This window comes from Daphnia pulicaria, chromosome 5 (assembly GCF_021234035.1).
Source record: "Daphnia pulicaria isolate SC F1-1A chromosome 5, SC_F0-13Bv2, whole genome shotgun sequence".
NCBI classification, from domain to species: domain Eukaryota; kingdom Metazoa; phylum Arthropoda; class Branchiopoda; order Diplostraca; family Daphniidae; genus Daphnia; species Daphnia pulicaria.
The window spans coordinates 4,924,631-4,952,237 of NC_060917.1; the positions used below are offsets into that span (position 1 = coordinate 4,924,631).

The 27,607-nt window shown below is 44.6% G+C and overlaps 1 protein-coding gene across 4 annotated transcripts in view; it reads right to left on the bottom strand.

The window, feature by feature from the left end:
* The window catches only part of LOC124340774, a 75,899-nt gene that overhangs the window by 24,228 nt on the left and 24,064 nt on the right, over positions 1-27,607 (bottom strand). For 2 of the 4 annotated variants that reach the window (XM_046793403.1, XM_046793402.1), the window contains one exon: positions 18,858-19,281. In XM_046793403.1, the coding sequence (XP_046649359.1) occupies positions 18,858-19,195 (338 nt within the window). In that variant the 5' untranslated portion in view covers positions 19,196-19,281. Of the gene's footprint in view, positions 1-1,229; positions 2,436-18,857; positions 19,287-27,607 lie in introns of those variants that run through there. The other 2 variants (XM_046793404.1, XM_046793405.1) reach the window with 2 other exon arrangements.

The following is a 27,607-nucleotide window of genomic DNA, read 5'->3' on the forward strand; positions in this document are numbered from 1 at the left end:
GAATAAGGACGTCAAAAGTTTTCCCCCGCGTTGCTCTTGTCATCGATTTCCTCGTCGTCGTCGTCGTGAAATTCAATTTGTTCGTATCCAAATAGCGACATGATGACTAGCGTGCAGTGGGGAGAAGGATTTCATAATTCAAAATGAGAAAACTCTCGACGACGAGATAGTGAAAGAGAATCGCTACAAAAGATTTTCATCCATGCCAGGCGGAATATGTGCCGCCTCCGCCGCCGACCGTACACGGTTTGACTTTGCGCAAGAAAAAAAAACATCATTAGGCCGGCTGATCCTGCTGCTGCTGCAGCTCTCCGCGTTTGTTAATTTGGCTACTCCAATATTCCACGTTGTTTTCACACGAAAGAAATTCGAAATTTTTTCGTCTTTCATCTTGTTGGCGCTCATTCGTTACTGTAATCAATCAAAATCCGTTGCGCCTTCTCGGCTCGTTGTAGTTGCGTTATCCAATTCTCACGCAATCAGTCACTTTCGCGTAGTACATTCCCCTCTCCCGCTGTTTTTTTCTTTTCCCTTTGATTTGTGACTTTGGGCCGTGTGCAGTACGTACGAGCACGTAGGATTTCACGCTGCCGAAAGAAACGACTTTGGAAGCCCCCCACCACCACCACTACCACCACGAAATAAACAAATAAACGGTGGCGTTCCACCAAGGGCTGTTTGGATATACACAGACAAAAGCCATTGGGCTGGACGGGGTTTTGTCCTTTGTGCTCGTCGCCTTTGTCGGCTCGGGAATTTTCTTTTTCGTTTCAAAAATAAAATGTTGTTTGAGTTTTCTTCCTTCAACGACGTCACATATCAGATCGATGGTCAACAATGGATTCTTGAAAAGCCTTACAAGTCTAAATACGAGTACGTATGGCGCCGGGGCTCCGCCGTTTGGTAATTCGATTGATCTCCGAGACCCGATTTCCAGTGATGCAATCAAGCCATGCGAGACGGACGGAGCGACGGAGTGTGTACATGGTAAATCAAACGGGCACGGCCGAAAAGGAGGCCGACAACAAGAACCAAAGTGACCGACATATCGTTATTACCACCACCACCGGCCACCAAAGTTTCTCTCCTCTCAACACAAAACATGAATGGAAATCATCGCCGCAGCAATCTAGAGAGAGCGACGCCAATCGGCTTTTCGACAGCATCTGCCATATCGCCAGCCATTGCAAATTACACCGCTGAATAATTAAAGAGAGAACACACGTTACCTGCTGCTGCCGTTTCGAAGAGACTGGGCGATTTTCGAGCGTTTTCGGCGTTGCCACGACCACAACAGGGTCGAATGCTTGTTGCCCATCTCTCTCTCGGGATCGTTACGCCCAAAACTTAATAGTTTCACTTTTGTTTTTGTTTTTGTTTTTTTTCACTTTTTCTTAGAGCTTCTTCAACTCGTTTTTTTTTTTCTTTTTTTCTTTTCGCGCTTGTCTGTTGTACAAGTGTGCGTGTTTTTTCACGATAGGACCACGCGTTCGTCGTCTGTGGTCTAAATCCGTCTAGATAAGCAACGACAAAAAACTGGCAGGGCGGCGCCTATACCACGACGACGACGTTAGCGGAGGCGTCTGCAAAGTTAGAACCGCTATATAACACGAATAAGTCTCCATCCGCTCGTAACGAGATAGAAAGGAGAGACACACACTAGGATCGTGGGCGTTCGGATGAGTAGGAACGTCAACGGGGAGAAATGAAAGTTCCTTTTTATTTGCCGATCGCCTTAGCTGTGTAGATTGCGCGCCTGCGGGGGGTGCGTGTGTGTGTTTATTCACTCGCTCCCGTTGGCCTCACCTATCCCTGATTTGCTCGCACGTGGAAATCAGAAGAAAGCGCAAGCATTCCCTGGCGGCACACGATCCCGTCCCGTCCATTTCTTGATCCCAAAAGTCAAAACAGACGACATTTTCTTTTTTTCTTTCTCTTGGGAATCGAGTGGAGGGACTGAGAAATCGTTTTTGTTTCAACTCACAAAAATTCACGAACGAGTGTCGTCACATCCGAGGAGGTGGTGCCCGATGCCGAAGCCAAAAGTTGCCCGTGCTGTTGGCACAAACTGAACCGATCAAGCAACTAGACGAGACTGCCAGTCTGCCACTGTCCCATATCCATCGCTAGCGTGACGGTTCGGGCTGGTGACGTCAAAAATATCCAAAAAAGAAAAAATGAAAAAAAAGAAAGAAAAAAAAGTAGCACCAGACGAATTCGTGTGCGCCCAACTAGGCCACCGCTAGACGAATGCACGGACCACCAGAGACGGACATGGATACGCATGGATCGCGTCGGCCAGCAGTCTATCTCTACCACCACCCGAGACGGTCAGAAGAGAGTCCCGAAAAGAGACTCCTTCACTCTCCCGACTCTCCTCAAAGGACACACCAAAGAAATGTACAAGGAGCAGAGAGAGAGAGTCCTATTAGACGCGGACCGTTCGGTCACGGATCGCGACGCCAACTGAGATGATACACATGTGACGTCCCAAGGAGCAGCAGCAGGAGCTAGGCGGGGTAAGGAGGATCACCGATAGGAAAGAGCGAGGAGGAGCTAATACTGTGTACAGCGTGTTGTTACTATATACTTTTTTATACGTGTGTGTGTGCGTCGCGTGTGTGTCTGTGTGTGTGTTTGCTCCGGCTGGCCTTTTGACATGAGAGGGGCGAAAACACGTCGCACAGAAAAAAGGGGGGGAAAATAGAAAGAAAAAGTTTAGACAAATTGTAAGAAAAAGCAGAGAAAACAACAACCGAAGCAAAACACACCAAACGGAAAAGACGACGAAACGTATCGATGGGGATTTAACGGGCCGTGAGTGCGTTTGATGTCGTGTGTACGCCAGAGAGATTCGCTATTCCCGCGTGCTGAACGACATCACTCACAAAAAGTAAGAATAAACCAGACACGTAGAATAAAAAATAAATTCAAACTTTTCTTTTCCCTTTTTTTCAAAACATAATAACGGATGGAATAAAATAAAAGTTTATCGTTCAACTCGAGCATGTCTATTTCAACGACGACGTCAATTTCCAGATAAAAAAGAAAAGAAAAGACACGCGGTGAAATATAATAGTCACGTGACGGTCGTGATGTATTATTCCGTGTCTTATACTTTTTCCCTTTTACTCCAGTACAATACTCCACCATCCGTCCGTCCAGTAGGAAGGTATATTACTCTTGATTTTCCCGAAACGCTCAATATCTCAACTCGACTTATGGCCTGAGACCGTGCGCATTGTCGATGACAGCCGCACCACTACCTCGCCTACTTTATGGGATGGTATACCACCCTATACATACGCGGGGATAGTACATCGAACAAACGTGGGACCCAGAGGACCGGGAATAATGCATTGTGCCATACAGAGTTGCGCTGCTGGCTCTGCACTGTCAGCGAAACGAACGAGTTGAAAGTCGTCCACAATGCACCTCAAACACGGGTGCGGGTGGGACACAAGAAAAAGCGCCTGTACCGCCATATAAGGTAAGGGGGGGGGGCCTGGCTGACGAAAAAGAAGAAGAATTCGATCATTCCCCCCAAGTGTATCACGCGCACCGCCTACGTTATTATTCGGCTGCTACGCATTGCAAACGGAATAAGTAGGAGGAAGATATATATATACGGGAGTCGTCCGGATATACAGTAGCTAGCTAATGCACGTCACACAATTGCGTTATGGTCTCTGTCTGCCGTGCGTCGGACAACACGGCCAAGTATATCTCGTGCTCGATTCCGTGTCGAAAGCTCGGCATCTTCAATTTGTTTTTCCTTGGGGTTGCGAGGGTAGTTATATACGACGCTGTTGTTTGGTTGCACACACGTAAGAGGATAAACAGCACCTTGGCTATGCAAGTTCAGAGACTTGGCCATGCCACCTTTTTCGCGTCGCAATAAGTTGGCGTGTCTCTTTTGTACGGATGCGCTCCCTGTGTCTAGCTGCGATCAATGTAAAACACGAATCGCGCGTGCAAATGTAGACACTTTCAAGTTGGACCGCAAAAGCCTCGATAAAAGGTCAAGTAGTTACACCAGACAACATACGTAGTACTTATCCGAAAAAAGATGGCAGTCGGAAAGAGTCAAAAGAATGAAAATTAGGAGGATGGTTTCAAAATAAGGGAACCCCAAAACGCTCCTGGATCCTTTAATATAGAGTGAATTCCCAAGGGGGTAGAAGACGTACGGCCACAAAAGAAGACAACGTTTCGTGGAAAATGTCTTTTTGAAGTACATTTGCAAGTCAAGTGAGGTGCCCGACTTCAATGGGAACCAATAAGAGACTAAAAAAGAAAGAAAGAAGGACCGATTTGACCAAGTTCCTTTTTTTTTCTTTATCCGGACCTTTTCTTTACGGTCAATGGCGGACACGAGAAGTCAACAAATCGAATGAAGGAAAAAAACAAAATTTTTACGAGCGGAGCTCTGCCAAAATGGCGACAATGAAAATCGTTAACGTCCGAACCTTAACGACCCAGCAATTTGAAGGTTACAGCGCATTAACAATCCATTGTCGGGGGAGGGTTTTTCCTTTAGCTGATTTGGCGTTGGTGACAACAGTTTTAGTTGGTCGTGCGAATGGAATGCCCTCGTTAAATCGGGCGACAGGAGTCAGATCCGCACTATAGACGTGTCGTCTCCCTAAAGACCGCCATTTTTAAAAGATCCGCTCACGAGAGAGATGAAACCCGATGAGCACAACTCCATTCCGCCTCGAATGAATGCGAGCAACTTTGAAAAACGAAACTCGGTGTTCTACATTATCCTCTCGTTACGTTCCGCATTTTTTGTTTTGTCGTTCGAATAAGTTGGAACGGGACTTATTCCATTCAATTGATGGAAATCCTTCACCAAAACGAACGAAAGCCAAGTTTTTTTTTCTTCCATGTCATTCAAAACTCAACAAAACAAAACAGAGTTTGGGAGCCTGCTGAAAATGACGTTTGAAAGGAACCGGGTCGATTCAAGTAAGACGAGGACGAGACGGGCCAATTTTCTGATCTTGGAATCCCGAAGGTGACGTGTCCGTCCGTGGGACGGGCTGGCGTCGTCATCGGTCGTCATCTCTTTTTCCATTACCGAATTCTGGAGCAGAGCAGCACTTTTGTAAATTAATAACCAAAAGTCGGAGCGACGTCGAAACTTGACGTGATGTATATCTCCGACCTCTGTCGAAAGAAACAAACAACAAAAACCATCCAGCACGAAATCCAAAGAGGAGAAGCAGAAAAAACAAGAAAACGGGACAAGAATCTGACAGTCGAGAGAGGGGGGGATGAGCTTTGGATTAGGAAACCAGCCTCAAGACGCAATGTTATCCGTCTTGTTTTGCGGATCGCGGGGCGAGAGGATTTTCCGTCCGGGAAATGATTGGACGCTTCGTGTTTAAAGACGCCACAAGATGATTGACTGTGGCTTCTCCAAGATGCCAGCGCCTAGTGATGAACACTTGAACAGCCGGACGCAGCGGAACTCGAAACAACTCCCGATTCCTCTCGTTCTCTCCGTCTATATCCATATTTATTTTTTTTCCCCCTTCTATTTTGAATCTTTCTTCTACTTCTCGACAGTTCCATCCGAACAAATCTTGTGAGTTCCAAACGCAAAAAAGGGAAGAAAAAATAAAAGGATGCGAGATAGAACATGGCTGATAGGTCGCCAGTTTTTTTAAAAGACTTTGATTTATTATTTGGGATAGTAGTGAGAAAAGGGGTATGTGCCAGACGTCAAAATCTTTCAAAATGGCTCATGCCGATGTCTCATATAGCGAAAACTCTTGCGCTCACGCTTGAAACGTCGTTAGCATTATTTACGACTGGCATTCTGACAATGTAGTGGGATATTTCATCTATAACAATAAATTCTGGAATTTCTTGCTTCTCTTTAATTTTTCGGATTTTGTCTCGCCAACAACGTTATTGCGGCTAGTCACGCGTGACTAGCCGTGACTCGTGTCCTTGCTCAAAGTAGTACGTCTTCCACACGACAGAGGGCTCTAGCTGTCGAGCCAGAGCACAAAATGAATCACGGACACGTACGAATAAAAATTACAAGAGGAAAAAAAAAAAGACTCGCTAACGGGTTAGCACTTCGAGGAATAGACGTGAAACAGTTTTCAATACGTGCTTTTTCCAGCTCTAGGTTGGACGAAGGGTTTGTGTTAATGACCCTTTCCAAAAGGTGAAACGTAACGAAGAACCGAAAAAAAAAACGGGTTTATTCTCTATGCCCGGCAGTGTCATTGCGGAACGAGTGGAATCCAACTATTGTTGTACAGTCTTAATTTGTTTTGGCAAGGCACATCCATTTGAAAATCCTCTTTCCTATATAGCTGTCCGCCTAGTTATTCTAGGCAAACCGGAATTTTTGGCCGTTACTTTCGTTTGAATCATTTTTTGTGTGTGCGGAGCTGTTGCGCAGGCGATGGCCAGGAGCGATGGGCTTGATATTATTTTTTTATCATCACATCATCGTTAATTATAGATGACGAGGAAGGACCCCAAACGATTTGCATGCGGCGCATCACGCATTTGCATTCGGTGAACGAGCAGGATCGTAAACATATCCGGCGGCACGTCTGTCTTTGCGCGTCGTTGACGCTGACGCCTCGCATAAATATAAAAAAAGGAAAAAAAAAAATACGAACATATAACCGTCATCGTTTCCGAGCGGCTCGGATCAAATCACACTGCAAATAACCTTGCCGCAATACACAAAAAGAGGGGCTAATATAATATAACACTCGTTCCAGGAATAAAACAACAACCGAAAAAATAAAAAAAAAGGGGCAACCATAAATACAATTTGATGGACCAAAAAGAGCCGAGTGAGTGCTGAGCAAAGGGCCTATTGTGCCTCTCATCACTTGGCCATCATCAGTATCCCCTTTGCGTTTTATTTCGAGGAGAGAGAAATATCAAATAAAAGCAGACTCGTGGCTGGCCGAATGACGGAAGCGGGAACGTATTTATACGTGTGGCGTGACGGCGATAAAAAGACTAGACACACTATCTTGTAAATAAAATAAAATACAATTTTTTTGGGGGGTGTCTGTCTCCCTTCTTTTTTTTTTCATTTGGGTCTTTAACGATTGGAAGTAATTGCCGGTAATAAACGAAAGAAAAGTTGAACAAATCAAGGTTTTCCCAACGAAAAATGGATAGCCAATGACAATAGCCAAGGAAATTTAACAAACAATTGGTGATTTGATTGCCATTCTCGCATTGTTTTTCTACTGTTTCTACTGTTGTTTTGTTTTCCAGTTGGGTTATTGTTGATCGAACCGGTTCGGTCGTTCACGAGAAGGAAACAAAAAATGTTCTCACTCGATCGCCGAGCTCCAATCGATTAAGCGTAAAACAAATTGGACAAACACGGAAAACGATTTGTTCCTTCCACGCTACCACACACATGCTACCAGCGCGTAGGTAGCAAAGAGAGTGTATAGAACCAATAAAAACAATGGCACACCAGTCATCCATTTCCTGTGGATTTTGTTGTTAGCACTTGTATTCCTTTTCCCCGTATACAAGATAATATGGCATCTCTCTTCCTCCTTTTAATAATGAGAACCTATTACAGAAGATGGGAGAAACCCCCCCAGTAGGTGGTAGTGGTGGTGAAGAAAGAAAAAAACAACCGGGAAGGTCGGGACTCGGGAGAAAAAAATTCCCATCGTCTCCCGTTTATATTTTTCCATTTTCTCTCTCTTCTTTTTTTACCACGGTAAAAGTCGGTACCGGTAACGCATCATTGCCACAGATTGTACTTTTTTTTTTCTTTTTCCCAACGTTCGTTTACGACACCCAATTCTTCTATAGTTTCTAGATATTATTCGACTTTTTGGGTTGATGCTGCTGCTACAGCTCACGTAGCCATCAGGGGCAATCAGACAATAACCCCAAAACCCTATACTTGTGAAAACAAAGTGAAATAAGGAAAATAAAAAGAATACTACAAACAAGAGCATCCCGTTTCTTTATTTTTCTTTTTTCTTGGTTTAACCCCGGAGCTGCGCCTGTCGAAATGGCAGCCCTCATCAAACTGCCGCCGAGGCTGTGAACACGCACGCGCTTTTTGTGCACGTGAAAAAAGATGGAACTCGATTCATTTCTTCCAGCACTTTTTTTTTAGCTTGGGAAGTAATCAAGTTGTGATATCATAGAAAGTCTAAAATCCCTATACGTACAAGGCTTGACATACATGGAGAAACAACTAAGAAAAATGTTGATTGCTTGTTCTAGGAAACGCGGGGTGTTAAACTGCCGTTTGTGACGCAACACAAAGTTCAAAAACTCGGTAGAAGTGGCGGGCAATTTTTGAATAATAATAATGGACATCCCAATCGAAATAACCATTCTAGCGGATCGACATTTTTCCGTTTCAAAAAAGAAAAAGAAAAATCCGAAACGGTGAAACATCTAATATTACACAAACGTCAGAGCTAATCCTAGGGGACAAAAATATATAAGGACGGAGGGCAGCAATTTATCCAAGGTCATCAACATCCGGTGCCTGTTATGTATGCGAGTTGTGTTGAATAAGAGTGGTCGGCACGCTCCGCCTCACCCAGAATGTAATAAGAAAAAGTAAGAAATAGTCACCTGGAAAATAAAAGTTTCTACTATACGGCCGCGAAAGAGCTGATATAACCGACACCTTTTTCCTTTTTCCCATGGGCATGGTTACAAGACGAAGGACATCATCGTAATAATAAATACGCATTTGTTGCTGTTTATATTCGAGAAAGGGGGAAAGAAAAAAGTTAACTATAGAGAGATGGAGGTTGAGACCGTGAAACGCCGGGAATGTCTACCTAGAATTACGACCAAAGCAGGCCGGAACGGTCCAACAAAGAGAATAGGCAAACAAACAAACAAACAACAACAACAGCAGCAGCAGCAGCAACAACGCGGAAAAAAACCAAAAATTACCCACGCCTAGAAAACCAAAGCGCTAGGCATGAGAGAACCTTTCCCAAAAGATTATAAGACTCTGTGAGGGCCTTGATTATTAATAACGTTCGGGAAAAGAAGCGAAATAAGATACGCCAGATTTACGCAGTGAGTCAGCACCTGTACACAAAGTCACGTAAACATTTACTCTCCAAATCACTAGCCCCCCCCACCCTGTCAAAGCATTCAAGAAGATGAACAATCCTTTCCTGCTATGAAATGGTGAGCCATCGTCGATTCGATTTCAGACACGTTACCACATTACGTCTTACGTGTCACTCGATAAACCCCCCAAAACAAATCGAACCTATAGGCGATTGCAGAAGAGATTGCCAGTTGATGGCCAGTGGTGAAAGACGTAAGGTCGTAGAGTCGAAGAGAATCTTGAGCGGACTTGATGAATTCAAAGGTGCAGCAGTCTATTCGTAATTAAAGAGCGCCTTAGGGACTGTAAATTTCTCCTGTGTATGTCTAGTATCTGCCATTCTCCCTTTTATTTTCCGTTGCTCCGTCCTGAAAAGCTGACGAGTGGGAAAACGAGATGGGCGAGATTGAAACTTTCTACCGGGGTCATCGTCAAGTGTGCCGAGTGGAAATGTTCCAAGCTGTAAGGAGCCGCATTGCCGAGCCCAGCAAGTAACCCCACAGTCCTTCCAGCGCACGGATCCCAATTCGAATACGTAATCAGATGGTCGTCGTAGAGCCCGAATGCAATTTATACATCCGAAATCTCCCCGAGCGTGATCATTTGCTTTAAAAGTCGCGCTCATTGAAAAGAAAAAGAAAAAGAAGAAGAAGAAAGAGCTATATATTTTTTTCCGGGTAAAGTCTTTGATGTATTTAACTGCATCTACTATTTATCTATAGCCGTCAGTCATACGACATCCAACAGATGTTGACACAAATGGTATTACGCTGCTACTTCATTCCACCAGCATTGCTCCCCGAATTCGTTTCCCCCATTTTTTTTAGGGGAAATGGTGCGGCTTTCATCTTATTTGACGTTATTTCCGGAAAAAAAGGGAGAGAGAGAGACAGAAATAAAGAAAAGAAATTTACAGAAATGACTAATGTGACATCAGAAAAAAGAGGGCTAAAAGAGAGCAACGTCTAAAACGGTCGTGAAACAATGATTTCACGAAGCCCAACCGGATAAAGAAGAAGAATGAAAAAAAGGCAACGAAATAAAGTCTGAAAAGCTCGGTCTAAAACTTTAAGCCTCTTTTGACGTTGACAGTGCGTTGATTTCGCTCTCAGATCTGTTCCAACACTTTTCTCGTCCTTTAGACATACGCGACTGAAAGGGAAACAAAAAGGCAAGAAAAGAAAAGAGGGAAAATCAGACGGGGGAGACAAAAAGAATCTAGTGTCACTTCCAACAGATTACTGCCAACGTTTCGTCCAGAATGCTACCAGGCTTCCATTTCAACAAGAGAAACAAATAAATAGTTACCGACTCACTGACTGGTTCAATTTCTCTTGTATTTTTTTGCCACCAGCGCGGAAGCTTAATCTTATCCAGAGTTAGTTTTTTTTTTTCTATACAAGGCTGGAATCAATAAAGGCAACTCGGCGGGAGTAGACGCCGAGCTCCGGAAAAAAAATAATTTCCTTTTGAAAAAAAAAAAAAAAATAAAAGTGAGAAAAAAAATAGGGAGTCCATTTTTCTGTGTTAACAAACAATTTAGAAATTCTCGCACGTTAAAAGAACCCTTCAACATTTTTTCTTTGGACTTCTCGGATTTACGTAAGATAGACCCCTCCCCCTTTTGTAATGATGTTTATTGTAATACGAGAATTTCACGCGCCCATCTTAAGCCTATTTTCCAAGTCCCATCTTCTATTTTTATTTCTTTTCCCTGGCCTTTCCGAACGATACCGGATGATGACCAAATTCTCTCACCGTTTTCATTCGACGTACAAAAACACGTTCTACGGTCCCTTTTAAGAAGGGTATATCTTCTAAGCGCTTCTCTAAGTTTGGTTCACATCAAACTACAAACAATCACGCAACCTCAAAACGGTAGTTAATGCAAAGTCGACTACATTGATAAAATTTTCCCAAAATGTACGTATATACACCAACCTTTCGGGTGGCAACGGCGTTTAATATTTCTTGTCAAAACCATTCCGTCCTTTTCCTTTTTTTTTAAAGATACAATATGAATTAAAAAATTATTTCCGGCCTGAAGCGTCGAGAGTGGAACACAATAATCAATAACAAGCGCGGAGAAAAAAAAAAAAAAAAAAGAATTAAGACCTCAAAGCGGCGGTGTTTTTAAAAAGCTACCGCCGTCGTCACCGAAGTCTGGCAAATGAGACTAAGATGGTGCTAAATCTAATCATTCTCAATCCGTTGGACTTGGCACACAACTGGAAACCAGGGTCTTAGATTAAAGAAAAATAAAAAAAAAAAGGGAAACACACAATTCGAAAAGCTCGACGACCCAGAAGATGTCAGCTGCTTCGTGATCTACGGCCGACTGCGCAGTTACAATAGCAGCGCATAAATCAAAGGAGGTGTAGGTCCACCAAATAAAAAAAAAAAAAGGGAATCAAAAAGAAATCACATTGTCTGATTCACACAACTGCTGCCGCCAGCAAAATTATTAGCGGCGTCAGCGTAAAAGAATGAGTCGGGAGGAAACGAACATACAGTCGCCGTCTAGTTTCTTCCGATGTCTTTTTTACATTTTTTCTTTCTCGACTCTCGTTTCTTATTCACCAGATAACGAGTTTCACACTCGACAGAATTCGACGCCGTTGACGGAGGAAGTGGAAACAGGACATCAATCGAGGCGTAAAACGGCGGAACGATCAGCAAAAACGGACTCCCAGTCCCTACCGCTACTACTATTATCATCACCTTGCCATCATCATCATAATCATCAGGTGTCATCATCTCCTTGCGTGTCCAGTCGCGTGTTTTCTCTCTCTTTCTCGATAGGTTCCCGGGGTGTTTGACTTCCGGCATCGTCAGTTCGACTCCAGCGTAGCGATAACGATGAATAACAGGTAATCGGAACTTTGGACGATTTATGTGCAACAAATAAAATAAATCGTTGTTACCTAGCCTGGCGCTAAACTTTCAGCTCGACTGCTGGCCATTTGAGCTTGAAAAATTGACGTAACACTGAATAAGGCACAATTTTTTGTTTTGTTATCATGTCTTAATGATTAGCGGCTGATGTGGTGGTGGGTCCGTGATGAATGGCACTCTGTTTCTGAGGGATTTGCTTGGGGTGCGGTAACAAAGCCACTAATGGCTGATTGATGGTTTACATCGACAAGGAAGAACAATGAGAAGAAGAAGAATGAAAACGATGGGGCCATCCCTTTTCATTATTACTGTCGATTTTTCATCATCCGTCAGCTGCGGAAACTTGAAAGTGGCAAAAAAAAGGGAAGAAATGAAGGATGAGATTAAACGTCGAGTCTTTTGACTTTCAAACTTTTTCAAGAATCCGAATGATTTGAGCATCCATTTCAAGGAGGAACTTTTTTTCCCTTTTTCAAGTGATCTATCTGTAGTCTGGCATTTGTCAATGGCAGGCAGATGGAGATGTCATCAACGGCCACGGGCGACTTCAATCGAGTACATTGTTCCGCAACTCAAAGTCACGTTACACTCCGACGCCGCAACACCGCTCCGATATTAACACGTCCAAACCTCTGCACGAAGCGCCAAACATAACGGCGCGAACACGAATCAAATCAAAAGGTTCTCGACAAAATCCAACGCCAGAGAAATGCTGGGCAACCAAGCGACGCTAACGCATCGACGTCTTGATTATTCCAACATTTCTTGCATTGGCGGCTGACATTTTGGAATAGGGGGAAGAAAGAATAAGTGAAATAAATATAAAAAATACGAAAATTAAGAAAGAAAAAAAAAAAAAAAAACTAGCCGGTCGCTCGATGGGAACGAGAGAAATGCAGAACGCGTGAAATAGTGTAACCAACAAATTTCCCATGGAATTTGGGTACGATTTTTTCTTTAGCCATCGAAGAAGGACCAATGGCGGATTCCGAGACACACACACACAGTCGGGGAAAGAATTCTTGTTTTTCCAATTGAACTGAACGTGGGAATAGTAGCCGACGCCATCATCACCATGTTCAAGGTTTTTCCTTCCAATCCAACGAGTCGGCACAGACGGGGAGAGCCTCTAGGGTTCACGTTTACATAACCAACGTCCCTATATGCGTGCCGTACGATGCCCCGCGTTATTATTTCGTAACCCCGGTCTCTAACAAGTTGAAAGTTGAGTCAAGCGAGAAAAAGGAAAAATCAGATGGTGATATGCTAATAATGAAACAACAAAAAAACAGGCCCGACGCCAATGGGCAGTTGGTTTCCCTGCACGATGGCCGATTTCCACATGCCCGTAGGTGTATTGGTATAGCCAAACCCCAAACGCTTGCCACCTGCGACATGGGGATGGCGTACAGTCACCGGACTGTGAATACGTTACAGTCATTGGAGCGATAGAAAGGGGGAAACAAAAATAAAATTTAAGTCTTGCAAGAAATGATAATAAAAGAAACAAATCAAATCAAACAAGAAATTTTAATTCTTTACGAAGAAGAGACGACAGAAAAAGATAAAAATGATTGACGTTCCGCACAAGCTTGGCGATAAGAAAAAAATAAAAATTGCCAATTGTTGTCTTTGGTAAACGGACCGAAACTCGTTGCTCCAGAGCTGCGATTCTTTCGCCACGAAACCGTGTCGGTTATTAAAAAAGAAAACGGGCGAATATAACGTCAAGAGTCAGCCAAGTATACATGACAGTAAGGGGGAATGCACAACGGCGGTGGTATGCGGAAGGAGGAATTTTTGCGTGCGTTACACGGCGGAATTTCGTAATAATCAACAAGCGGGAGAAGGGCGGAGTTGGCTCATGCAGGTCCTTCAAAAAGAAGAAAAGGATATGGGCGACGACGACGACGCTCGGGAGAGAGAACCATGTAAATGCGAATTGAAAAGAAACCCGGCATCTGCCAGTTGGATTATACGTACAAGAGGGAAAAAAGGAAGAGAAGATATAAAGATGGAGAGAAAGAGACAACGTCGTTAGAAGTGTAAAAGATTGCCACCATTTCCCGTCTCGGCGGCCGCTTGCATTTGCATTCGAATACGTGTGAGCTCAGTCTGTCCAGCAGCTGACGTGAAAACTCTCGTTGAATAAACAAAAGGAACAAGTGTTTGCGCGTCTGATCTCTTTAAGAAGGATGACCATACAGAAAACCAAAAACATATCGTTAGATTCCACCGCGGAGATAAAAATGCGACGATCAAGAAGATTACGAACAAGATTTATAAGAATGGCATTTTTTTCTTGTCTTGATAACATTGAAACTAGTGGGTCTGAAATGCAAATCAGCCACTGAGGAACTCCAATATCGTAAAACCATTTGATAGCTGGTAGAGTTTCCAATTTCGTTTTTCCTCTGATTTCCGTTCGATTTCTCCCTACCACTCGGCCATCATTCCAATCTTTTTCGGGGGATCTTTAATTGAGTTGGCGTTCGTTACATCAAGCCTCCTCCCGAATTCCGACTTTCTGATAAATAATATTGGTAATGAGAAAACGCAGGGTCGAATCCCCCCCCCCCTCTACTCCACCCACCATTCCCGCAGACGGAGGGAGAAGAGATGAGAGTTTCAATATCTACGCGCTCGGCATTTCATTATGAGACGGCGACGCTTCCGTCTCGGTATATATATATATCATCGATCCTTTTTCCATTGCATCAGCAGCAGCAGCCGGCAAAGCTTTTCCTTGAAGGAAAAAAAGAAAAAAGGAGGGATGTATATTGTATAAGTCTGATTCTCATTTCTTATAATAATTCCAATCAAATGTGTCCACGCTCCTACACATATATATACAAGGACGCAACATGGATGCCAGGGGCCACACATATGCAACTGCTGTTGCCTTCGCCAACCGGATTCGAAAATAATCATTTACATTCGAGATCTTTCCACACCCCCTCCCCTCTTTCAACCGGAGAGTCTTCCATCTTCTTAGTGACAAGCAGAGAGATAAACAAGCGCTGATTTACGATTTTCCTCGCCAATGACGCAACGGAAAATAAAAAGAGAAGTTTCGGACTTTAGTATAATATTGTCGGGGGGGTTGTAAATGGAGAATAATCATTCGATCGAAAAGAGGCTGGAACTCTACGGCAGGTGTTATGTTGGCAATGCGTAATGACCGATGACGAACGATGACGACGTACGATTATAACCTCCCCGATGATGAACGATGCCACTCTCTCTCCCTGTTTACCATGCCCTTCCGGCCAGCAGCTCACCGTGCGCCACTCGTGAACGAGAGCGAAAGCAATCGGGAACCCATTTGCCAGGAGCCATCCTTGTGTCGTCGTAGATCAGAGCCAAGTTTCTCCCATCCAGTTTGCTAGTTGTTGACTGTGATTTATTTACAAGGCGGCAAAAAGCGACCCGGCAGGGCAGGCCGGCACGCTACAGAGAGGAGGAAAGCAATAAATCTTTTGACACTCACTCGCTCGGGCTAGCGCTAGCCGGACGAAATAAGGAGCGGAGGCAACAACTGTGTGACAATAAGGCCGTCGGCCGCCGGGCCCCCGAAAATCGCCTATGTATACTTTGATGTTCACAAATTCCGAGTGCATCGATATGATTTGGCCATTGTCAGCCATGCTGCAGACGCTCGAAATCCAGCTGATCCGGCAACAGTTGACGATATAAGCCCCGGTCTTAAAAAAAAAGAGGAGGTCGCAATATAAGCCGGAGAGGATCGCAAATAACCAGAGCCTCTCCCTCTCTTTCTTCTGTGGTGAAGTGAGCAGCCGAACGGAATAATGCGACGAGTCAACACATAATCCACGTTAGCGAGAAACTAGAGAGAGAGAGTGAGAACAATAGAGCAAGTAGAGACTCTAGTCCTAAATCCCCAAATGAGAGAAAGAAAAAGACAAAGAGCCGTGTCTAATGAGCAGACCAATTAGCCAAAATCACGGGCCTCTCTAGTCTATATAGACATAGCTCAGCGCACATCTACCAACGTACGTACGTAATAATAATCCAAACCACTGATGGCAAAGTGGAATGCCTAAAAGTCCCTCGGCGATTATTTGTGTGCGGATGTCTCTGTGTGTACAGACAGCAGATTAGATTGGGTCGGCTCTGTCGTCGGCTCTTGTCGTGTGGCGACTAGACCCGTGTCATATTCGACCAGGAGTTGTACACACTCGGCACTTCCGAAAAAAGCGGCGTCGACTCTGCCGCCGGTACACGACCATCGGACAAGCAAAGTCGACGTCGTTTGCGGTCGACGACAAGTTCCCTCCCAAAACTTTAACTGCAGTCTACAATTTACCAGCGAACTAGGCGGCCCATAGTTCATTTAGTCAGGCAGCCGGAAAACGGCCGACCAACAACGGCAGATGTAGACACACACACACAGAGCACAGCACATTCAATTCACACACTCGTCGCACGCCATTAATATATAATATTATTCAAACGTTCTAGCGTACAGACTGTGTACCTTCCCCCCCAAACAAATTTTTTCACATCCAAGTTGGTTGGAGAGAGGGGCCAGCAGCCCGGTCGGTTACCTTACCAGCAGGACAAAACCGAAAGTGGTGAAGAGATATGCTAAAAAAAGAAATGCAAAGTTGGTATATAAAAATAACAAGGCAAAGGTGAGAAAAATACAAGACAAAAAAAGGACCAGCCAAACCGACCGACAATAAAACAAAAAAAAAAAGGAGATAATTATACCCATTACGAGCGCATCTGTTGCTGTGTCTTATACCCAATTCGCCTCTTATTCATTTGACCATTTTCTTCTACCCGACGTGTCCCATTGGTGGTAGATATTGTGTGTTGTCTGGCGCTCACAAAATGGCGGGTACATGTTTGACGTCGTGTGTGTTATTACCTCGGGTATTTATGTGTCCTTGCTGGAGTCTACAGCAGGTGAGTCTCTCTCTCTCCTTTTGAAAGTCAAAAAAGAAAAAGCGGACGTGGACGACGTCAGACGGAAAATGATTGATTCCGCATTTTATTTTATTTTTATTTTTACGGTCAGACATCACGAAATGAATACGTAGATGTGTAATAACATGTTAATGCTAATGGTAATAACTCGGAAAGAATAAAAAAAAAGAGAGAAAAGAGAGAAAGAAAAATGGAAGCCCCGCGACGCTGGCGCGTCTAATTACATTGATCGAAAAACGCGTGTGCTGGCCCTGTCTCTCTCTCTCTCTTTTTCCCCTCCGATGTGCAAATAGAAATAATAAGAAAAGAAAAAAAAGGAAGATAACACCCCTTCGAGGACAAGGTATCTCGAATGAATAGCGATTAGTTCTCCGTCGTTAGACAACCCCAACAAGCGAACGAGGTGGCCATCAACGCGCAAAGGAGAGAGAAAAGAAACGGTCAGCCGGCCGACTTGTTTGAAACGAGCAGGTATTAACATCTGCAATGTCGTGTGAAGCACCTCAAAATAGAACAGTTGCCTAACCAACTGTGCCAAACACCCTTCTATTTCTTTTTTTTATTGGAAAATAAAAACCGGAAAAAAATGCATTAAAATGTTCTGGTATTTATTTCTCCAAATAAAAAGATCGAATCAATCGTAATCGCATTTTCAAAAAGAAAGAAAAAAAAAGAAATAACCAACTGGTGAGAGCGCTTAAAAATCGAGAGTGAACGAGCTTCTGGAGGTTATCTTGTACATAGATCAGAGATTAAATCAACCCACCTATTCCTCTTCTTCTTCTAACCAGGTTCGAAGGAGTTTTCCAGATGGTCTAAAAGACTTTTTGAACGAGAACTATAGCCTTCGTGACTCTCTGGACATTGCGTCCAATAGCCTATCCGGTCAACACAATGACTTCTCCTTATCTAATCTGGACTCCAATTCTACCGGGCGCGTTTCATTGAATTACCTACGGGAACACATGGCAAGTCGTGCGGAAGGGTCACACATCTACCTATAGGTAGGGGAGGTGGTCGGCCTGTCGGCCAGCCGTCCGTCTTCTTCTCGTTCGATCGGGGACGGACGATAGCAGAAGTAATGACACTGCAATACATGCAGATCACGTCATGCTGTGGCACTTGACGGAGTCACGAGACGCCCTTTTTTTTGTGAAACGACTAAAGTACATCCCGTGTTGTACTTTCTTCTTCTTTTGGCCCCCAAAATAGGACACAAATGAAGAGATTTTGAATTTGTTGTTTGTTCAAAAAAATAAGGAAGAAATGAAAAGTGCAATTCAAAAGAAAAATGTTTTTTTTTTTCCCTTTCGAATGGGAAATGCATTGTGAGCGAGATAATAAACGCGTCAGCTGCTGCGTGCCTCATTACAACGAGGCAACAAACATCATAATAACACACAGAATTTATAAGAGGGGGGCCGCACAGCAGCCCATCATCTCTCCCCCCTCGTCGTCCTGTCTCATTTCACCACCAGAATCTCTATAGAGAGCGCGCGATTCCATTACGGCGGCGATTTACAGTGATGGTGCATGGCACACAGTGAATATGTAGACGCGCAAAAGCGATACCCGACGACGTATGATGTAGAGTGATGTAAGATAATTCCGGTGGGCTGGGATTCCAATACCCTGGCATTATCTCTTTTTGGGTCCCCCACTCCCTGCGCTTCGCTCAGAGGCGAAAGCATACGATCCGACGTTATAATGGAATTCAAGATAAAATATCAAGACAAGAGGACAAGAGATCTAATTTCAATGCGGAGAGATTTGCAATCTCGTGAGAAATGGGTTGCCGCGGTGGTGATAGTGTACCCGCAACACACAACAACAGTTGATTCGCATGACACAACATCCAGACGACACAGATGTGTTTTCCCTCCCCGAAAAATAAACATTCACTTACTTGCAGTAGAATAGCCGGCCCTCCTGGGTCATGTGGGCCGTCCATCCGCATTTCAGACGATTCTGGAAGGGTTTCGGTTGATCGCTGCTGGATGGCGGAGCCGATGACATGGCAGATCCTTCCGCTTTGGCATCGCTCTCCGGCTTGGCGGATGGAATTGGAGCGGTCGTAGTCTCCTGGACGGCGGCCGAAGGAGCGGAGTCATCCTTGACTCCGGCGTCCTGATTCACTTCCAGCGTCGCAGGCGCCGCCTCAGCTTGGGCCGCTGTCGTCGCGGTCGACTCATCTTGGGTTGCCGGGCCGGCCCCGACTTGGCCGTACCACGGATTCAGAAACATTGACGACGGGGCTGCAGTTTTCCTTCCGGGCCACCAGTTACTGAATCAGTCTTAGCAGCTGCAGCTTCACGGCGAGCGCTCCCCGTCTACACTGGCCCAAACGAGCGAAAAACAGAAACAAACGAAACCAATTAGTCATTGACGCCAGCAACTGAGACGTAACGCTTCTTTCTCCAATGCCAGTCAGGTGGCAAACAAGATGGACAGACTATATAACGAACAATAGGACAAGAGAAAAGAAAAGAAAACAAACTGGTGGCACCATTGACGTCAAGTACAGCCGGTAGCCCAAAAACTGGGCATCGAGTCCACCGAAAAGCTGTGCTTTCTAGTGTCGGAGCCGGAACTCTTTTGACGTGAAATACATCATTTGCCTGTTTTTTATTTTTTTAACGGCTACATAAGTACTACAACAACCTATCTAGCAAATACATTGGCGCTCTGTGCTAAGATGTACTGGTTTTTGGCGAGTGAATAAGCGACCGACTTGGAGGGGGTTTTATTTTTTCTCTTTTTTTTCTTTTTCTTTTTCTTTTCTGGCTTGGGTGCACGCGGATGGCTGCTGTGAGCTGGCAGATGGCCGTCGTTCAATTCATCTGAACCAGAGACCGTCGCCGGGCTCATTTTCCCGTATCCCCCCACTACCACCGCATATCCCGCCCGCCCGCTCCCGCCGAAAAACGCCGAAATTGATGACGCACATGACACAGCGAGACATACGATTTCGTCCCGAGCTGCAAAGATGAAGATAGGGCACAGAAACGATGACAGCGAATATGACCGCGCCAAGAAGGGGAGAAAAAATGGATCACGTCTTCGTCAACTTGTGAAATCAAGACTCTTTTCTCGCAGAATGGACCGTTTCCCCTCTTCGCCTCAGTCAATATTCTATTCAGAAAATAGATAGAGAGAGAGTTTGCAAGGGAAGATCCATCTCAGTTCGAACCGTGGCTGAGCAAGGATAGACGACTATCTCTTTTCGGATGAGTCGACTGTATGGAACGAGGTATCGTTAAGTGATCAGCTGGTGTGTGTGTGTGCTGAGGAACAAGCAAGAGCAGAAAAATCCCGGAATCGTAACGAGCAGCTCAATTCGCCAAGACTTTGCCTTTTTCTTTCACTGATTGATCTTCATCCGGATTTCACCCCTCCACAAGCGAGACCTTCCTCCTCATTCGTCGAATCAATGAAACCCACAGTCCGTGCAGTCCATAGATATAGACCAAATTGCTGACTAACAGCCTACAAATTACGAATGTGTTTTTGTTTTTTTGTTTGTTTTTCTGTTATTACCCGATTTTTCTATTTGGCTATCTTATCCGGCCCCACCTTATTGATTTCTTGTATTGCTTATTGTAATAATCTCAATCATTTCTACTTCTAAGACTCTTCGACCCCCACTTTTCTTGAGGGGGGAAGAAGAAAACAAGGTCCTCGTTTTGCTGCTGATTGATGATTAAAACATTCCAATCATCTCTCGGATGTAGAAATGAGATTCGGTACAGACACGCCTGCTCTGGGTACCAGCTGCTCGGTACACTACAAGCTACTCTTCTTACGAAAAATAATAATAATAAATCAAAAACAAAAAATGGAGGGAATCGTGAAATATTCAAATGAGGAAAACCGGCTCGTTTCCGCGTGCTCGGCTAGCGATTCCTCATTCCTCTCCGTCGTTCTATTATTTCCTTTACTTGATTCCATCTCGGAATGAAATTGAAGTTTTCCCCTCTCATTTTCTACCACGTCGTCCGCCTCCTCCATCCCCACAGGAGTAGAGGAACCCAGCCGCTGCCACCGTTCGCCGCAATATCAATCCGATTAAACCTGAATAGAATCAGGCGGAGCATCACTTTTTCCCCTCTCCGCTGCAAGAGCTGTCGCTTTCCTCCCTCTTTTCCCTATATATTTTCTCTACTTTTTCTTGAACCAATCATTGTTGAATGATTGACTGAATCTAACTAGAAAGAAAGAAAAGAAAAACAAAACAAAAAAAATGTTTTATTTGTATTCCTGGCCCGTTTTTTTTTTTTTTTTTTGTTTCGGTGCGATAAATAAAAAGCGGATATTGGTTCGCCCTTACGGCTGTCAGTCGGTGGTCTAAATGTCCGTTATTTACGACAAAAGTTACGACAACCGCACAAAACGGCCCACCCCCTTGGTGGTATAGCTGCTGCTGCAGCTGCAGCCTTGTTTCACTGTTTGTCTTGTCTCGCTGCAGAAGGAAGACAAAAATGTGATAAACGTCCGCTATTTATTACGCTCCGGCAAAGTGGAAAAGGAGATCCTTTTAACAGTTTGACGATTGTGACATTCCGTGTCATTTTGGCTATTATTATGTGCTCCGCTGTCGTCCAAGTTATTTTTTGGCAAGCGCATTTGCCGCGGCGGGCTTCCTCCCCAGCGGCTAGTACAACTTTTTTTTCTTGTTTTAACTTTCCATCCCCTCTGCATAAATACACGTACCCAAATTGACGCAATGACTCTCGGTGTAGTAGTAGTAGTCGCTATCTCGTGAGACCGCGGATGTAGTCAATACGAACCACTCAATTCCCTGGCGCCACAATCACTTGACTAAATTTAGTCGAGAGCTCTTAAAAGAAATCAAAAAGATCATCATTCGACAACGTCAAAAAATTTCCCGTCTTGTGTCACACCACACGAACATTTTGTTTTCCTCTATCGGACACTTGTACACGTTCCCATGGAAAAATCTTTTCTCCACGGGAGTAGGAGAGACAAAAAGGCAACTTGACGGCCTTCACAGCCGAGTGCAACTGATGCTACAACTACTATGCCCTTACTACTACAGCGGCGGCGGCGGCAGTCGAGAGGGCGCGTCTTATATAGTCAAATGGGATAGAAATAGCTGCACAAATCATATCTCTAAGCCGGAAGCTACATTTCTATTACGTACCTAGACATATACAGGAGTGATTATACAGTATAATAGACACTATATATCCTTGGCAGGAGACGTAGGCACATATGGCACATCTATCTTATTTTTCTGATATTAGAAAAAGAAGACGAAGAAGAAGAAGAAGAAGAAAAAGAAAAATATGGAGGGGGACGGACGCTCACGATGCGAACGAATCCATTTTTTTGAAATTGAAAAGCCGGCGGCTGAATACAAGAGCCGCAGCAGCGTCGTTCCTCTTTTTCCCACCACAGGTGGACGACGGATGCGTGCCCGAACAACACCTGATGGTAGACAGACATACATACATACAGTACATACGTAGAGAAAACCCCCGTCACGCTGAACCGAAAAGATAAAAGATAAAAAAGAAGAAGAAGAAGAAGAAAGAAGAAAAATAAGGGAAAGTGTAAAAGAAAATTCTCGCTCGATTCGTCTTGAAAGGAGCGCCGAATCGCCAGCCGTGGCGTCCGCTAGACCATAGACCACACGAGGAAGAAGAGAAGCAAGGAGGCCCTAAAGGCCTTATCTACTATATCTGTTTTGTCTAAAAAGATAGACGGGCGAAAAGAAAAGTAAAGAGGAACATCTAAGAGATGATGAGGTTTCGACCTTGACGACACTCACGCGCTCAACATGGCGACACGCAGTCAAACACTCGAGATTGCAGACCGTTGTAATTTAACTAGCCGAGCGGTTGTTACTCGCTGGATGGTGCGGAGGTAAAAATTCCAGTCGAGACGAAGAGTCGAGAGAGAAACAAGGGCGGCGGCGGCGGTGGGCCGTCCAAGCGAAACAAGACAAACATTTAAGCCTTTCGGCCGCGGCAGCGCTAAGCGCTTTTAGAATACAAGGACAGACAAGACAGTCAGAGACACTCGAGAAAGGGGAAACCGGATAAACAAATGTCACCCTCAATACTGGCCGGCTGGATAGATGGCGGAATGTTATATGATTGAGAGAGAGAGAGAGAGAGCGCCCACGCCACAGCAGCGGAGGCACAGAGTCGGTTCAAACAAGACATGCGCACCTACGCGGCCGACTGTACGATGCGCCGCCTTGGCTCACAATTTTCCTATTTTGTATAGGATCTCTGAGGGAAATGAATACAAACAGTTTTCAATTCGCCCGTCCGTCTAGACTTCGACAGAAATCCAATCGAAGCAGGTGTCGAATTTGCAGTTTGTTCCTTTTTACCGCAAATTCGCAAGTCGTCCAAAAACTATTCGCCGCAAATAAAAATACAAACTAGAAAAAGAAAAACACAAATATTGTGGCGACTGCTGGAATCTCATCCCAGACAACACATTTGTCAAGTCCGACAAAATCGGCCACACAGCGGGGCCAGCGTCCGGTGCGATGACATTTCAAAACACGCGCGCCGAAAAATACTAAAAAAATAGGGGGTTGGCGATAGAAAAATACCAACAACCAACACCCCCCCCCCCCCCAAAAAAGATAATCCTGACTTTTCTTCTTATTCATTATCTCTTGGTCTCTTTGAAAGTTTCTTTTGATAGCAGTTAGACGAAATCTATCAAAGACACAGTGCAGCCAGCACAAACAACTCACACTAATCACTCCCGTCACGGTTCCCATGAATAAAAAGCCGTGCTTTATACAAATGTGCGACATCAAGCGAGCGGATGGGCGGAAGAAATAAAAGAGAAAAAAAAAAACTGAAATATAAGAAATGGCCTTGTATATAAATACAATATCCAACAGCTGCTATATAGCTGCGTGACGGTTTGACCAGCGTTGGCTGTACCTTATCAAACTTGGCCGCGCCAGACTGCTGCTGCTGCCGCTTTGGCTAGTGGTGATGAACCGCCATTCATTTTCTTTCAACTCTTCATTGGACGACATCAAACGAGGCGAATCAGAGGGAGACAACAAGGCGGCCCCAATGTCTAGGTTCACTTCCATCATTTATTATCTATACACACATTACGTGAATAAACTGCTAGACCACACGCACTAGCACACACAGTGTGTACACAAACGCATACACACCGAGGCGCATCTGCGATCAATGGAGGCACTGGGAATCTACTCGAGCAGTCGCAATGCTGAAGACGTTTCCCCCATCCCCCCACCACCATCGTCAACATTATCAAGCCCAGCTGAGTGAAAAGCGGAAATGGAAGCTGTCTTTACTGCTGCCGAAACCTGGCCGCATGATGGATGGCTTATTCCAGACTTAATGCAAATCCAATTTCCCAAGTATCTTTTATATCGTTCTTTCTCCCTCCCCACCGTTCGACGTGGGCGGTTGACATTTCGAGTTTTGAAAATAACTAGCGCATTTATTCGTAACCATTCGCTCGCGCGCATGACAAAACGCGCATATAAATGTACATCGCGGGACTAGAGAGATGCGAAAAGAAGAAGCCCCGGGAAAAAGGTGCAAATAAATATCAAAAGTCACGGCGCATTTTTTTTGGGGAAGAACAAAAAATCAATTCACAAATTTCACTTGGACCAGACATTTAAAAAAACAAAAAAAACAAAAAAAAAAATGGGCGGCATCAAAGGGCGATGTAGACTAAACATGTTAATGTTTTTAAAAGTGATGATTTATTGACATGATTATTATCCTTTGAGATGATAATTTATAGAAGTCGGCCAGTCAAAAGCGAACGAGTACGAGTTATACCCCAGGTGATGCCACTGCCATTGCCACCCGCATCTATATGCCATTTACGCGGCATCCATTTCAAAGTCTAGTCGCTTCTTTTTCCATAGCGACTAATCCAATTTGAATTCAGCGGAATCGTTCCGGAAAACGGTTTCGTCTCGGGAGTATATAAGACTTCTCTTTCTCCACCGCAGCCAGTGGAAAAAAGAAAGAAAGAAGAAGAAGACTTCTCCTACTACTACAACAACAGCAGAGTATGTCTACGACGAACAAGGATATAAATAATATTGACTAGGACGATACCAACAACAACAACGACGAAAAGGAATAAGGTCGTCGAGTTTCTACACAAACAGACTGAATCACTGCACCGGTTAAATGCATTACACTGGCAGAAATCGTTGAAAAGAAGAAAAAATCGACTCGAGTGAAAGAAAGAGAGAAATAACCCCTGCGCACTTATTTCTTTTTTGAAGAATTGAAAAAACTTGATTTCCGTTTGTCTTCTTCCTCCTTTTTTTGGAGACTTTCTTCCATTTGGTCCTACCTCGGACCTACAATACGTCGGAGTAAAAAGGGGAGCTCTGGAATTGGGACGGAAGAAGAACCGCCATCATCGTTTTTCGCCGAGCAATCGAATTAGAAACACGCAACGCATGACAATAGGCTCCGGCTCCTCTTCCGTCTTGCCAGGGTATCTAGCAGTATCGGCACGCAATTTCCAACTGGGGAGGCAACATTTCGTCGGAGCTCGGCCATTTATATGCATCATCAATGTCCTTTTTTTGGGCGGGGGGACAGGACCACAAAAAAAAATTCCAGGCCCCGTTCAATTCAATCAAATTCGCCATTCCGTTCGATTGTATTGGCAAATCGTCAAATTGTTGCCCATTTTTTTTTTTTTTTTTAAAGAATACGCGTTCCGGCGCCGCCATATTCCGGCGTGTTCCGTACAATATTCTCCAATCATCCATCAAGGTGCCTATTGGTGAAAATCGGGGTCCCACCGTCCCAGTCATCAAGGAGATTGCTGCGCGATAGAAATGAGCTGAGCGATTCGCTCCGCTTCTCTCCCGACGTATTGATATTATATGCCGGGACCCATCGTCAAGGTGCATGCACTTGGGCACGCGATCGGCCGTCTGTTAAGTGTCCGCTTTCGCTTCTCCTCTCTTGTCTGTGTGTCTGAGTGCCGTTTGGCTATCGATCGTACCTCGCCCCAACATAGCGCGAGTGCGTATTTATAACGAGCTCGTGATGTCCCCAAGAACCAACCAATCACCAAAAGGAAAACGGACGGCCAGAGAAGGAGAGAGAGACGGCCATTCCTCGTCGACTCGAGGGACAAAATGCATGGGACCGGACCCCTGGAGTCTTTATTGCGGCTCGTCACGACATTTCGTCCGATAAAGCAACTGGCGGGAGATTCAAATAACTCAAAAAGAATCCACATCGCAGCGAGATGACAATCCGCACCGCTGAACGGAATATTTGGGGTGGTAATGCAGAGACGGGCGTTTTCCGTTTTTCCCAGAATCTCAACAATTAAATCGAGAAACGAACTCGAATGTGAACATTCCAACTGGACAAAAATACCGGTGGTGAGTCTTGCGTATGCGTGCACGTACGTGCGGAGAGAAACAGTTGAAACGACCAACAATTGTAATTTTTCTTTTCTTCTCTTTTTTCCCAGTTTAACGCCAGAGTAAACAAGAGACCTAGTCGTGCACGTACAGTAAGGTGGCGTAGCCCTGGCCGAGTAGAGTTTGGCTGATGACGGAACACACGGGCATCAGGTTGGGAGAGCGGTCACCGCTGGGCAGGAGGCAACAGCCGCGCTGCAACTGTGCCACTGTCAACTGTTCCAGACGGCTCTTTTCTCATCGTTTTTCTTGAAAGAGGAAAAAATAAATACGGACGGACGGACATCATCCAGTAACAGCAGGCCCGTAAAAAACAGTAAAAGTATTCGCCCTCATTCAACTTTTACACAAAAACAGACGTAGAAAAATATAGATAAAAAAAAAAGGGAATTTGCCTTTTAATAGTCGGAGCGTTTAGATAAAGGCCGCCCGCATCCATCACACCATCAAACCGCCGGCAGGCAGTAAAAAAAAATTCAAAAAATAAACGGCCGCAATGAGCACGGTAAACAACAACATTTTCTTCACGACTGACAGTAAAAAAAAAAAAAAAAATGGATGGCGTGGACGTGATTGGTACGTTTAAAGAAGAGGTCGGCGGGAACAATCAAATTATTGACGCCCAAAAAGCTCGTCGAGCTGCTGCGGGAAAAAAGCGTGTACGGTCCCTTTGATCCCCCCATCTCGCTATTTCTGTATCGCACTGATGATGATGTCGTTCCAGCGGATGTGTGCCCGACATTCGTCTCTGCACACATAACAGATGTCATTTCCGACGGAAAATGGCGGCTCGCTGTCTATTTTTGCATACTTAAAAGAAACGGACGGTCGGAGGCTCCGTGACGCAATAGAAGCCGAAAACAGGGAGGGGAAAGCGTTTCATTACAGCATCAAGAATTGAGAGGAGTGGAACAAATGTACGAGAGAGGCATCCAGGATGTGCGGATGCCTTTTGTTCCAACCCTTGTTGTTATCATCATCAGGTTTTGAAAAGATTACATAGGCTGGCTGGCTTTTCGGTTGCCATATTCCATTCCTACATCTTCTTGTTGAAAGTAAACGTATAAGAGCGCGGACTTAATGGACGGGCACGGAATAATCATCAGCCACGACGATGGAATTGGAAAACAAATCGGCAAGCAAGTAAACTAGAAAATAGTCTGACAGCAACTGTAGAGAGAGAGAGAGAATGATTCTTTTTGTGCGACCAA